Consider the following 13,654-nt stretch of genomic DNA (forward strand, 5'->3'; position numbering starts at 1 on the left):
ATGTGCATGATCTTGATGCAGGGGTGAGCCACAATTCCATCAATCCATTTTCTTTCCCTGAATTGCATTCAGATCCAAACTCCTGGGGTGATGAAGGAATCAGTGGGTGGGAGTCGGGCATTCTGTGGGGAAGTAGAAGAGGTAGAAAGTGGGAATTGTAAGGGAAAGGAAAACCTAAGTTTGATAGTACGTCATTCAGTATAAACTAGAATGGATCTGTGACTATACTTTTTGGGGACGGAGGAAGGTTTATGGAAAATATTCCAAGAGGCTGAGGACAGAGACCTATCTGACAAAGCAAGGAGGATGGCCAGAGAAATTGGAAGACTCAAATTTTCTATAACTACGATGGTAACTCGGCTAATAAGTTCAGATGAAAGGGGAGGGGGAATCAGGACCTATTGTTGTACCCCGGCGTGAGTCCGTCAAATCGTTCCCAATGAAGATCTTGTCCTGGAATGTCTGGGGGCTGCGGTCTTTGGACAAAAAGGCCCAAGTAAAACAGATGGTGAGGAAAGTTAAAACTAAATTTTTTTGCTTTCAAGAAACGAAATTAGAATGCTTCAGCAGGGTTGAATTGAAAATGATAGGGGGTGGTGCCTCGTGGGACTATGTCATATTTAATGCAGTGGGTGCAGCTGGGGAAATTTGATCGCTTGGAATTTAGCAGTAATATGACGGGGATTTATTCTCCTTCCGTAGTGTTGAGAAGGTTAGTAGATAAATCAGAATGGGCGTTTACGGGTGTATATGGCCCCATCGTAGTTCGGATAAGGCACAATTGTGGGCTGAATTGGAGGAGACCATAGCTAAGTGGGCTTATCCCTGGTGTATTGGTGGGGACTTCAATGAGATAAGAGGGGTAGAGGAGAGGATGGGCAGAACTAATCAGAATATATTATTGTTCTCGGAGTTCATTGGGAGAAACGAATTGGTTGATCTTCCTCTTAATGGTGCGCAGTTCACTTGGTCCTGGAACTGGAACTGGAACAAAAGTAGGATTGACAGATTCCTTATATGCCTGGTTGGCTGGCAAAGTTTCCAAGTCAACTCTTTCCCATTGCACGTCAGTTCATTGCCCTACTCTTTTGGATCCAGTCTTTTGGATCCTAGCCTAGAATCCTGGTGTCCAATCCCATTTCGCTTTGACCTATCGTGCTTGGAGGAGTCGAAGATGGATGAGAGACTTGGTAGATGGTGGAACGAAGTGGTAGTCAGGGGCACGGCCGATGTTGCTATTGGCCATATATTAAGAGCCATCAAAAGCAAAATTAAGGCTTAGGTTAAGGAAAGAAAGAGAGTGGAAGTAGATAAGGAGTCTCTACTGGAAAGAATGTGAGTCATAACTAGTAGGGAGGAATCAGGTCCGGCAAATCACAAGGAATTAAACGATTTGGGGCAAATAAAAGGGGAACATAATAGAGTTATCCTTCAAGAAGAGATATCTTGGCGACAAAAATCTCGAGCCAGGTGGTTAAAGGAAGGGGATAAAAACACAACGTACTTTTATGGGATTGCTAGTGGAAGGAGGGAAAATGGAATAGCCAAACTTGAAGTGAATGGGGTGGTGGTTGAGGAGAAGGATGAGGTGGTGAGGGAGATTGTTTCCTTTTATGAGAAGCTATATTTGTCTGAGAAAGTGGTGCGCCCCAAACCAGATGGTGTGGAATTTAATTCACTTGGGGAAAGAAAGCAGGAGTGGCTAGAGAGACCATTTCTAGAGGAGGAAATCAGAATGACTGTCTTTGCTTTGGGCAGAGATAAGCGCCAGTTTTTGCTTAGCTTTTTTTCAGGAGTGTTGAGAGTACGTGCAAAAAGACATCATGCTCTTCTTAGAATTCTATGATGGTCTTCAGTTGGATAGGGGTACTGGTGCAACCTTCATCGCCCTTATTCCTAAAGTTAAAGGGGCATTGTGTATGAAGGATTTCTGTCCTATTAGTTTGATGGGATGTCTCTATAAGATATTAGCGAAGGTTCTGGCTGAGAGATTGAAAAAGGTTCTTCCGGATTTGATCTCCTCGAGTCAATCGGCTTTTGTTAGGGGTAGATAGATCACAGATTGCGCTTTGATGGCTAATGAGATGGTGGATTATCAATGCAAAAAAGATAATTGTGGAGTAATGCGTAAACTTGACATGGAAAAATCAAATGTTAGTAGAATGGGATTGCTTAGTATCTCATCTTGAGAAATGGGCTTTGGATATAGATGGAGAAGCTGGATGTACATGTGCATTTCCTCAGCTTGGTTTTCCATCATTTTGAACGGGTCTTTAAATCTTCCAGAGCACTAAGGCAAGGGGATCCTCTCTCCCCCCCCCCCCCCCCTTTTTTTTTGCCAAATACATGAATGCATGCATGTTGGCACACATTTTTCCTATTCATGACTATAGCGGAGATGTTGAGTCGGTTTCTAGATAAAGGTAAAGATCTGGGTCTGATTGAAGGTCGTACGCTGAGAGATGAGGGAGCTCAAATCTCTCACTCGCAATTTGCCGATGACACCTTAGCGTTTAGTTTGCCGTCAGTTGAAAAGGTAATTAAACTGAAAGCGAGTTTAAGGTGCAATGAAGTGGCCTCTAGACAAAGATCTAATTTGGAAAATCGAAGATCCTAGGGATCGATATGGCTCAACTGGATATGGAAGAGTTGGCAAGTCTATTAAGTTGCAGCATAGACGTCTTTCCTTCTTCCTATTTGGGTCTCCCTTTGGGGAGGGGCAGACCGAAAAAGAAACAATAGGACCCAATTGTGGATAGAGTGGAAAAGATGCTTGACACTTGGAAGCGGAATTTGGTATATTTGGGTGGGTGAATAACCCTCATAAAGGCGGTCTTGGCCAACATCCCGAAATGTCCCATGAATTGAAAGCATTCAGAGAAGATTCCTTGGGCGGGGGTGCAAATGATAAAAAGAAAATGTCCCTTGTCAAGTGGAAGGAAGTTTGTAAACCTTTAAAATCGGGCGGTTTGGGGATTAGAAGAATAAAGGAGCTTTAAAGGGAAAGGGCGGTGTGCCATGGCTTTAAAGGGAAAGAGCAGTGTGCCACGGCTATGAGAATGGCATTCACTGCTGCTGTTTATAACATATGGGGGGAGAGGAACGCTCCGGTTCATGGGCAACCTCATTCGCACAAGCAAGTAATCCTAAGAAGAACTATAGGCACCATCAGAGACAGAATCCGGTTATTAAAACTCCCGGATGATCCATCTGATCGAAACTTGAGATTTCCTGCAAATTTCAAATGCCCGCTATTCAACATCGAGCGTCATCAGAAATCCTGTGTCTCGGAGAAACCTGAAATAAATATGATTAAAATTAATTCGGATGCGTCGGTAGCTGGTGACAATTCAGGTATCGAAGGTATTCTGCGGGATGAAAATGGAGCTCACATTGGGCTCTACTCCATAAGCACTGATCCAGAACCTATTCATGTCCTCGAAATGGAGGCTCTGCTCCATGGTCTGAGGCTAGCAATATCCAAAAGAATCAGAAGAGTGTGGATAGAATCGGATTCTATGGTGGTGGTTAAAATCATTCATGGAGAGTGGGCTTGCCCTTGGAGGGCAATTCAGTTACTGAACAGTGTGAAAAAAGCCTTGAGCAGTTTTGAGCATTGGAAATTCACTCATATCTGGAGGGAGGCAAACCAAGTGGCAGATTTCTTGTCTAAATTTGATTGCCCTTGTAAGGGAATGGACATAGAGTCTATGAACATTCCCCTGGCCCTTTTGGGCCTTATGCTCCAAGATTCCTCCGGGACTCGCTATTTGCGATTGTAATCTTTTTGTTTCATTTTATTACTCTGGTAGGGGTCTGCCTAACCCCAGCTTGCCTATTAAAAAAAAAAGAATAAAGGAGCTAAACTTAGGTCTTTTGGGAAGTGGCTTTGGAGATTTGGCGAGGAAAGCCAGCATTTGTGGGTTCGCCTGATTGGAGATAAATATGGAAATGTGCCTGGATATTGGGTGTCCGATGATAAGTTTAAGTGTAATGGTGTGATCGTGTGGAGAGATTCTGAAGCAAAGGTTTAAATTAAATAATGGGATTCGCTTCAGGGTGTACTCCGGATAAAGGGTTAGAATCTGGACCGACTTCTACTATGGGGATTTCTCGCGAAAAGATTTTTTCCCCGATCTTTTCTTCAGAGCCTTAAACAGGGAGGCATGGGTTTCAGATTATATGCTGGGGAAGATAGTATTAGCTTGAACTTCAATTTTTGCAGGAATTTCTTCGATTGGGAGGTAGAGAGAATAGCTCGGTTATTGGAGATTCCTTACAGTACATTAGTAGGTTTGGGGTGGATAAGAGGGTTTGGATTTGGTTCACTTCAGGGGAATTCAACATCAATTCTTTTTACCACCTGCTCACTCCTTGCACGGAATCTCTGCAGGTGTTTGGACCTTCCTAACTCTTCCCAAAAACTCCAACCCTGGGAGGAACAGGGATGGACCAAGACCTAGCGATGGCAGGGGAATCAGGACAAGACAAAGGATTGAGGTAAAAAAGACCTAGCAGAGAAACCACCAGAGGAATCCCAAATCCAAACCCAAACATCAGAACCATCCCTGTTCCTCCCAGGGTCTATCATTCCTCCCAGAAGCCGCAAATGCTGTAAAAGTGATACATTGCAGATGGGAATATGAAAAAGAACAGAGATACCTTAGTTATTGCCTCAGTCACACACTTCCACTCTTCCCTCGTAGTAAAGTTAGTCTGAAATTCTTACTACATATAAGAATATCTGATGTAAAAGTGAGCAAACAGTTAATTTTCCAGACCAACAATTAATCTGATGAGGAAATAACTAGTCCACAAACCAACAAAGAACAGCTACACTAAAACAATTTCAAATAAGTAGGCAGAAACTAGTCTTACCAGACGTGACATTGTGTTGGAATTTATTGGAATGGAATGGGAACACCATGATTCTTGTTCACAATTGCCATTGCCAAGTATCGGGTAGCCATACCAATAGGTGTCTCTTCGTCAGGTCCCTCCCAAAATGGAGCTTCACCATCTCCAACCAATCACCAATATCCAGTCTTCAGCAACTCAGCTTGTTCATCCCTACAGTTTTGAAGCAGCGCCTCTACACGGAAGTTTATACCAAGGGAACTGAGACTGAGTGATTGGGCCATGAACAGTCACATTTTCTGTAAAATGTTACATATTTAAACAGTCAGTCCATATTGTGTCCCGTGATTCTTACAGATTATATCTTGAAAATTTGAATATTACTACGAGTTTGAGGACCTGAAGCTTCTTCTGCAGAATGCTTTATAGAAGCAAAGTCGACGTAAGCACTGAGATCAGGTGACCCTGGATTGTCTAGTATATCCACAAACTTGTGCTTCCGAATAGCCTGCTGAAAGATGACATTTGGAATAAAAGAAAAAACTTTATCAGTACAAACAAAGGGATGAATGTAAAATAGGTTAATAGGCGTGAAAAAATGGAATGCCAACAGACCTCTTAACTGATTTTGAAGCTTTATTGAGTATTATACTATGCTTAACTTATATCAAGCCATTAGAAATAACTCTTTGGCATAGATGCTGATGTTACTATGGTCCTGGGACCACGCTCTTGGCATGGTTCTAGAAAATTGCTAGGTCTACCTCTATACATCTGGCTCATGTTCAGGCAACTGGCTCCGACATCGTCCTCTGTGGAGAGCCAGTGGTTCAAGAGTATCAGCACTTAGACACTAACATTCTGACCAATGCCAACAGACCTCATGTTCATTTCAACCAGTTTTTTGTGTTTTGTTTTTGTTTCTAAAATGAACACTCCATTTTTTTCATATTCTGTTTCGTTTCTAAAACCCACCCCTCCCGCTTTTTTTCTTACACCCCAATCAATTCTGACAAATTTGATAACTATCTCACAGATCTTGAGAAGTATAACACGCTTCCATCTTCAACTGTTTCATAAGTGAAGGTTTTTACACGTTCATTTTTGCCTCCACAAATCGTAGGGTTGGGATGATCCTATGGAGCTGATTTTTGGTGGACACCCTATCTATGTGAGGGCCAGTGAAATGAATTCTTTGGATCACCAAAACAATGTGGGCCCATTGTATTTTAAGCCGGCGGTGAGCTAAGTTAGCTACACTGGCGTTGTAGCTTCACTTTCCTCTCTCTCTCTCTCTCTCTCTCTCTCTCTCTCTATATATAAGGAACTAAAAACATAGAACATCACAATTAGTAAAAAGATCATAAATAACATACTGGAAAAAAATAAACAGGAAAATAACATAAAAAGAAAACTTGCAAATAAGAAGAAAAAGAAAGGTAGGAAATAACACAAGCAAAAACTCAAGGATTAAAAAACAATCCATATATATCATAATGACAAGCATAATTGCAGAAGCCCTAAATACAAGCATTGTGATAAGAAAGAACTATAACGAGCATATGAAAATATATATATATATATAGGAAAATGATTGTGAGCTTGAGGCTCATATAGCTTATATGAGCTTGAGGGCCCAAACACATGGGTCCCACATTTTTTGTGGTGATCCAAACCATTAATTTGCAAGGCCCCATCATAGATAGGGTGTGTACAAAAAAATCAGCTCCGTTGGATCATCCTAACCCCTCCAAAAGCGGAGGGCAAAAATGGGCAGATTTGTGGCAAACGGTGTCTGTCCATTTTGCCCTCCACTTTTGGATGGGTTAGGATGATCCTATGGAGCTGATTTTTTGTACACACCCTATCTATGTAAGGGCCTTTCAAATGAATGCTTTGGATCATCCTAACAATGTGGGCCCACATGTGTTTGGGCCCTCAAGCTCATATAAGCTATATGAGCTTCAAGCTCACAATCATTTTCCTCATATGTATATATATATATGAGAGAGAGAGAGAGAGAGAGAGAGAGAGAGAGAGAGAGAGAGAGAAGCAAATAAAAAAGAGCATACATAGTGCAGACAAACATTGCAGACCGATTTCGATCACAAATCAACTAAATGCATGTATGCATGAAAGATAAAGGGAAATGTTATCAACACAACCATGTTTTAATGAATTTAGAAAGAAAGTTTACGCATATGAAAAAGTTAAGTACATTCTATAGTTGGAGCACTATTTAAACACTCCCCAAGTCAATCATCGACTCGTCCGGGTCGACTAGGTTTTTCCTTTGGCAAGTTCTTGTCTGAGTTTGACCTTATCAAGTCATCGGAACTCCTTTAACCCGGGGAGCAAAAAATTAACCGTGGCCATCAATGAATCAGCCAAGTTGACTGGGTTTTACCTTGGTGATTTCTTGTTTTCAAATATTGATTTGAGGAACGAAAGCAAGAAAAATGAAGACATGCATCAAAAGTCAAAATCGATCCAAATTGATCAACCAGTCGTTGAAAGTGGTGTAGCTCATCGATGCAAGTGCCGGCCATAGCCCACCAGAGTGGCTTGCGTGGGGCCAAGGCCGGAAACCCTCTCGCCAAAACCATGCCCTAATCCAACGTGTATGGCCGTGTGAGAAAAATCAACTTGGTCAATACGAAACCCTAATTTCCTCCAAACAACCTAAAATCTCAATCAAAGATGCGTGGGATTTTCTAAGCAATTTGGAAATGGCTTTCTGTGAAATTGCCTAGCAAATTCCAAGAAATTGGGGGAGCTCAAATAAGTCGATGAGACTTGGATAACTCAAAACACTATAAATACTCATCAAACCCATCTCAACCAAACTACAAACTCTCTCTCTCTGTCTCTCTCTCTCCACAAAGTTCCCTACCAAAGACCTTGCCTTCCCAGTTCCGAAACTGATGATGACTTCAACAAGTGTGTACCCTTTTGGTCGTCTTGGTACTTGGTGATGTAGGACTATTCTTGTACTTTCTAGGCTAATCTAGACTACTCTCAAATTTTCATTTTGTATTAGCATATATTCTAACATATTCTTTAGATTCTAGCACTTTCTAGGCAAATCTTGTATTTTCCTTTTTTTGCTTGTCATTAACTTGGGTAGGAAGTAATGGTACCTATAAATATAGGTTGTGGGATCTTTGTACGAACCATCTTGAATTGAATGAAAGTTTAAAGTTCTCAGTTTTTCTCTTATTTTCTCTTGTGGATTCAAGAGTGTTTGATTAAAGAAGACTAAGTTCTTCACCGACGGGTTTAAGACGGTATTTTCGCCTTTCTGCACGCTTCTGTCTACGCCACTTGGTGTCCTCATCCTACAACAAGGCGGTGTGGAGGCGTCAAGGGTGTTGTCTGGGGATTTTGCTTCGGATAATCACTTAGTTGTCAGAACTTTTTTGATTCTTGGGACTTTTGTGGGATTTCCTCAGGAAACCCACGTTTGGTTGGTGGGCCCAAAATAATCCTAGGAACCAAAATAACCCCGCACGAAATCCCAGGAACCAAAAATAAGCTTGAGAAGAATGTTTTTCTTCCCAACAAATTTTTTTTTTGATAGGCAAACTGGGGTTAGGCAGACCCCTACCAGGATAAATATATTAAAAGAAGAGAAAAGGAATTACAACCTCGGGTAAAGAGTGCCAGAAGCATCATTACAAAGAATGAGAGAAAGATCATCTGGGAAATTATCACAATGTTCACCTTTAATAGGACAATTCCATTTGGATAGGTAGTCTGCTGCCCCATTTCCTGCCCTCCAGATATGAGATATCTTCCATGTTTCACATTTTGAAAGGAACAATTTGATTTTTTCTACAATACTAGCTCTTTTCCAGGGGCAAGGGAAATGACCTTCAATAGTCTTCACCGCCACCATAGACTCGGATTCTACCCATATGTTCTTGAAGTTCTTGGTAACTACCTTATGGAGCCCATGGAAGCATCCAATTCTAACAGGTGAATGCTATCTTTTTGAACACTATGAAAGAAGGCTATAATGGCTGCTCCTTCCGGATTTCGAGTGACACCCCCTATGCCCGCACCTTCTTACATAACTGAAGCATCCGTGTTGAGTTTCATCCATCCATCATCTGGTTTCTGCCAATGAACTGATCTAGGGTTTTTCAACATGTGGAAAAGCGGCAGGTTCATATTTTCAACAATGGACCGATTTCTGGTCGTTTTGGAGTCTAATAGATTGCAATGGATCTAGGGTTCTTCCCAACAGTTCAAGCAAACAAACAAAGCATTTTTCCCCCACCATAGTCCGGTCAACCAAACATGGGATTTTTATTTTACCGGGATATTTCTAGGACTTTTTTTCCCACCAATCTCCTTGGATTTTTTTCTCCCACATAAATCCCAGGGAAAAAAAAACCCGGCAACAAAACAGACCATTAGTGACATACCCTTCGGTGTATGACAAGGCGAAATCTTTTGGTGACAAAAATTATTTTTGTTACATATATAAAAAATAATACAAAATTGTCCATGAAAATTGAAATTCTTTGAATTTGATATTGGGATAACCACCTTTCATACATAGAAGCTTTGATAATGGTTCAAGAATCCTTCTCAAATTTTCTTCAATAGTATTATGGCTTGTTTGGGCGGGAAACAAATGGCACTGTAAAATCCCCCATCTATTCTACACCGGTTTCAATTTTATCCGTAGTTCATTTATTTGAATCAAATTCCTGAATCAGGCAGAATCGAAATAGGATGCCGTTTCTGAATCTTGATCTTGGCAATATGGACGCAGGTCTCCAAAGCCTTTTTTTTTATTATGGGCAAGCTAGGGTTAGGCAGACCCTTACCAGATATATTAATAGGAAAAAATATTACAATAAGACCAAAAACAACCCCTACCAGATATATCTTGCAAGAATCCTCTGCACTACTCCTGTTTACTACATCTCGTTAGAAAGAAATTGCAGACTTCATGATAAGATAAAAACTCACAAGAGCATTATCTTACATAGAATCTGCCGTGTTGCAAGGAGCCGTGTTCTCTTCCTTAAACTGAATGAAGATTTGAATGAAGTAAACAGTCGTATAGCCCAGATTTGGAATCTCCCCCTCTTTCATTCTCAATCGGAATCTAGATTTTGCCAGTGGGTGCTACCTTCTCAATCTGAGTTAAAGATAAACACAGATGCTTCAATCAGTTTTGATATGGTTTCTTTGGGAGGTATCCTCAGAGACAGCAAAGGCCAGATCATTTCTCTCTTCTCTGTTGCCTATGACTCAGTCCCCATTCAAGAGGCCGAATTAGAAGCAATCATCAGGGGTGTTCAGCTAGCTAGAAAAAGACAGGTGGAAAATTTATGGATAGAATCAGATTCTCTCAATGCAGTTCAGATTATTAGAAAGCAATGGCCTTGCCCATGGAGAAAATTCCCTGCCCTTGAAAAGCTCCATTGAGATCTAATCTCCCTAAATTCTTGGAAAATCAGCCACATTTGGAGAGAAGGTAAACAGGGCTGCTGATTTTCTATCTAAAAGCAATTGCATTTGTAAAGGGGATCCCATTCCCCTATCTTGTATTCCATATGATCTCTTTGAAATTGCCTTAGAGGATTCCTCTGGGACCCTCTACCCTAGATTGTAATTCTTTTTTTGTTTAATATATTCTGGTCGGGGTCTGCCTAACCCCAATTTACCGAGCAAAAAAAAAAACAACCCCTGAAACCATGAAGGGGAGAACAGAGCTCTAGCAATCTAGAGCAAAAAGACAAATACATAATCAAAGCAAAGGAGGTAATCCCCACAAACAACAAAATGAACCAAAAGCCTAACAGAAACTATCATGGGGCCTTACAAACGGAGGGGAGGGGAGCAAAACATACTCATAAGCTTCGTCCAATGGACAATTTGAAAGAGGAAAGCCCATACGGGGAAGGGAGGAAACTAAAGGACGGATTCCTTTTTTTTTTCTGAACTTTTTGCCAAACACCTTGATCCGAAGAAGGTTGGGGATCAGGGCGGTCTTCATTGAAGAGCTGTTTGCCCTTCTCAATAACAGAGGCGGCACCATCAAGGTGAGAAAGGGCTGCAAATCTGTTGTTGAGGGATCGATCTTGAGGAGCAAGAGTTGCAATCGAGGAGCTAGAGGGAACAATTTGCTGGACACATGCAGGGTTGCCTGAAAAGGGGCCATCAACAGCTTCTGTCTCCCTTTGAGGCTTAACTTTCGGCCTCCATTCCTTCTTGAACTAGATTTGGGGATGCTTCACATGGAGGTGACAAGATTCAGAACTATGACTAAAGTCCATACAGTAGGAACAAGCATTAGGTTTCCAGTCGTAATCAATTTGTTGATTTATCTCTCCCGAGGAGGTCCATATTTTAATCCAAACCGGGACTTCGGATAGTTTCTTTCTCTCCATCAAGGTGTTCGGATCCCATCTCTGAAGAATCAGGGGTCTTCGCCCATAATTGTGACCATCTTCTTCTAGAATTCGAGTGCAATCTTCCTCACTAGAGAACTTGAATAGGAAGAAGCCATGATCCATGGCAAACATTTCAAGGGTTCCTTTTAGATTCCATTTACGATTGAGAGCTTCACGCATAGAGATAAAAAAAGGCTTTTTCCCAATGAAAAAACCAATAAGGCAATTTGCCCATTTTTTTCCATGCTCTATAACAACTTCATCATCAAAATGGAGCATCAAGCTGTCTTTCTCTGAAGTTTCAGGAATAATGTGATCCAGATTAGTGGAAATGGGAGAGGGAGCCGATTCAGCAAAGAAATTCCTCCAGGGATTGATGGGATTTTTTCCTTCTCTAGGCTTAGCTTCATTAGGGATCCTATCATCTCCCTGAATTCGAGAACAAGGCTGGACAGATTTGACTGCTCCATTTTGAGAACCAAGAGAGGGATTCCCACCAAGACCTGAAGCAAGACCCGGGAAGGGAGCACTTGAAGATAGGGGCTTGGAGGTCGACTTAAAATTAGAGGATATTGGTGGGTAGCTCTTAGCTTCAATGGGGGTTAAAGAACCAGAAGGGGAATCCTTCGAGGAAGCTACAGATCTTGAAACATTTTGTGTAATGACCTTTCCTCCAACTAAATCATAATCCTCTTTTGAAAGAATAACTGGGTCGGAATAGTTGCATAAGTCGAGCTTTGCAGGCCCTTCTGCTCCCCGATCAGGACTTCCAATGAATTGATCAGATACACAAACTACTGTTGAGTCTTTAATTTGAACGCAAGCTGGGCGGGAACTTGCACTAGAAGTCAGCACATCAGTATTTGAAACAATTTCTCCATGAGCTTGATTTAGAGAGGTCAAAAACAGATCTGACCCACTCAAAAGAGCATTAAATGCAGCAGATGAAACTAGGTCAGGAGGTCCAAAACCAGGTAGCTGGATACCAGATTGGTGGGTACGTGAGGACGAGGTGGTTTTTCCTGAAGGGATGGCAGTTTGCCCGGGTGAGGAAACCAGGGAGGAAATGAAGGAAGATTCAGGGTGAGGGTCCATACCAGTGGAATTTAATAGGCATTTAACTCTAGCTTCGTAGGTTAAAATCTCCTCCTCATCGATTTGCTTTTGGAGGGAAGCTTTTTCCTTTTCTCTAGACTTCTTGTTCTTCTTCTTTGAGAAGCTACTGTAATTGCTAGGGGGAGAACCATTTTTTTTTCCTTTCAGAAGCAGATTGAGAAGCTAGTTGAAGGCTCCCCAGTTCTTCATCGACTTCTTTGAGGATGGACATTTTGTCTTTGGCTGGTATATCTGCATCAAAAGCACCCTTATCTGCTAGGTCTTTCAAATTTCTCAGCTTTTCAAATAGGTGGGAAGCACTACCTATCTTGAGCAAGAGGAATTGGGGGAAGGGCATAGGATCAGGGGATTCCGGAGGAGAAGCCTTTGGAAGGTTAATTCCAGGAGACCAGTCACTCTTGAGGTTTGGGAAGGAGGTTGCACTTTCTGAATCGGATGTGTCATCCACATCAGAGAGATGAGAATCCATGGGAACAACAGGGATTTTATTAAACTAAATAGCAGAAGTTGTGCTAAAACTGAACTTGAAAGCAATATGAGGAGCCACCATTGGTGGGTGGTCCAGTATTACATGGCCCTTGTTGGCATCCTCCACCACAGTACCCATCACTGGTGCCGCTGTATCCAAACCAGCTACAACAAACGTCCGGTGCACATCCGCAATTCTGACCCAGGACAGATTCCGGCAGGATTCCGGCGAGAATTCCGGCCAAAACTATGACTAGTAAGCTCTTCATAGACATGGTTACCATTATTAGTGGTACCAAGTATTCGAAAGAAATGTGTGTGATATTGAGAAATGTAGAGGGAGGAATTGCATTTGGCATGACTTTTGAGAATGGAAAAAGGGAAAGGGCACTTTGACAAGTAGAGATGTATTTATGTGTGGAATTTGAATATGAACAGAAGAAACAAAAGCAACGGTTTTGGAAGTGGAAGAAGTCTTTGGACGCGGCTGCTTGTTGTACATGGCACTTTTGGGGGAAGATTTCATCTAATACGCCTTATTTAAGATTCATACTGACTTTGAATACTAGATAGCACTTAGAATTAAAGTTCCACACCTTTCAAAAAAAAATCCACACCTTTTGATATTAGTACTCCATTTCTAATATCTATCGTGAAAAAGTAATGGAATTTTCAGTGGCTGATGTCAAACCTTGTTCTATTATTGCTCATTGCATTGGAACTCTGACGTAGATTACAAATCCTCATCTTTATTTTACAAGAAAATTTTTTGTGAAAATGTTTTCTTTAGTAAAAAAAAT

General features: G+C 41.4%; 1 protein-coding gene across 2 annotated transcripts; it reads right to left on the bottom strand.

The window, feature by feature from the left end:
- Positions 1–4,744: 4,744 nt before the first annotated feature.
- LOC143860940 (uncharacterized) lies at positions 4,745–13,217 on the bottom strand. 2 transcript variants are annotated; one of them, XM_077371804.1, is made up of 3 exons: positions 10,728–13,217; positions 5,257–5,365; positions 4,745–5,156 (listed from the first exon to the last, which is right to left on the bottom strand). In XM_077371804.1, exon 1 carries the CDS (start codon positions 12,363–12,365, stop codon positions 11,094–11,096), a length of 1,272 nt encoding a protein of 423 aa, XP_077227919.1. In that variant the 5' UTR covers positions 12,366–13,217; the 3' UTR covers positions 4,745–5,156; positions 5,257–5,365; positions 10,728–11,093. The 2 variants fall into 2 exon arrangements, with proteins under 2 accessions (XP_077227919.1, XP_077227918.1); XM_077371803.1 differs by having other exon boundaries at positions 5,257–5,368.
- Positions 13,218–13,654: the final 437 nt, after the last annotated feature.

This window comes from Tasmannia lanceolata, unplaced genomic scaffold, assembly GCF_043159265.1.
Source record: "Tasmannia lanceolata isolate RefF3 unplaced genomic scaffold, GAP_Taslan_0.1 ptg000037l, whole genome shotgun sequence".
In the NCBI taxonomy this organism is placed as follows: Eukaryota; Viridiplantae; Streptophyta; class Magnoliopsida; order Canellales; family Winteraceae; genus Tasmannia; species Tasmannia lanceolata.

Coding starts and splice junctions, on each gene's coding strand:
- LOC143860940 (XM_077371804.1), bottom strand. CDS start 12,365: ATGGACCCTCACCCTGAATCTTCCTTCATTTCCTCCCTGGTTTCCTCA.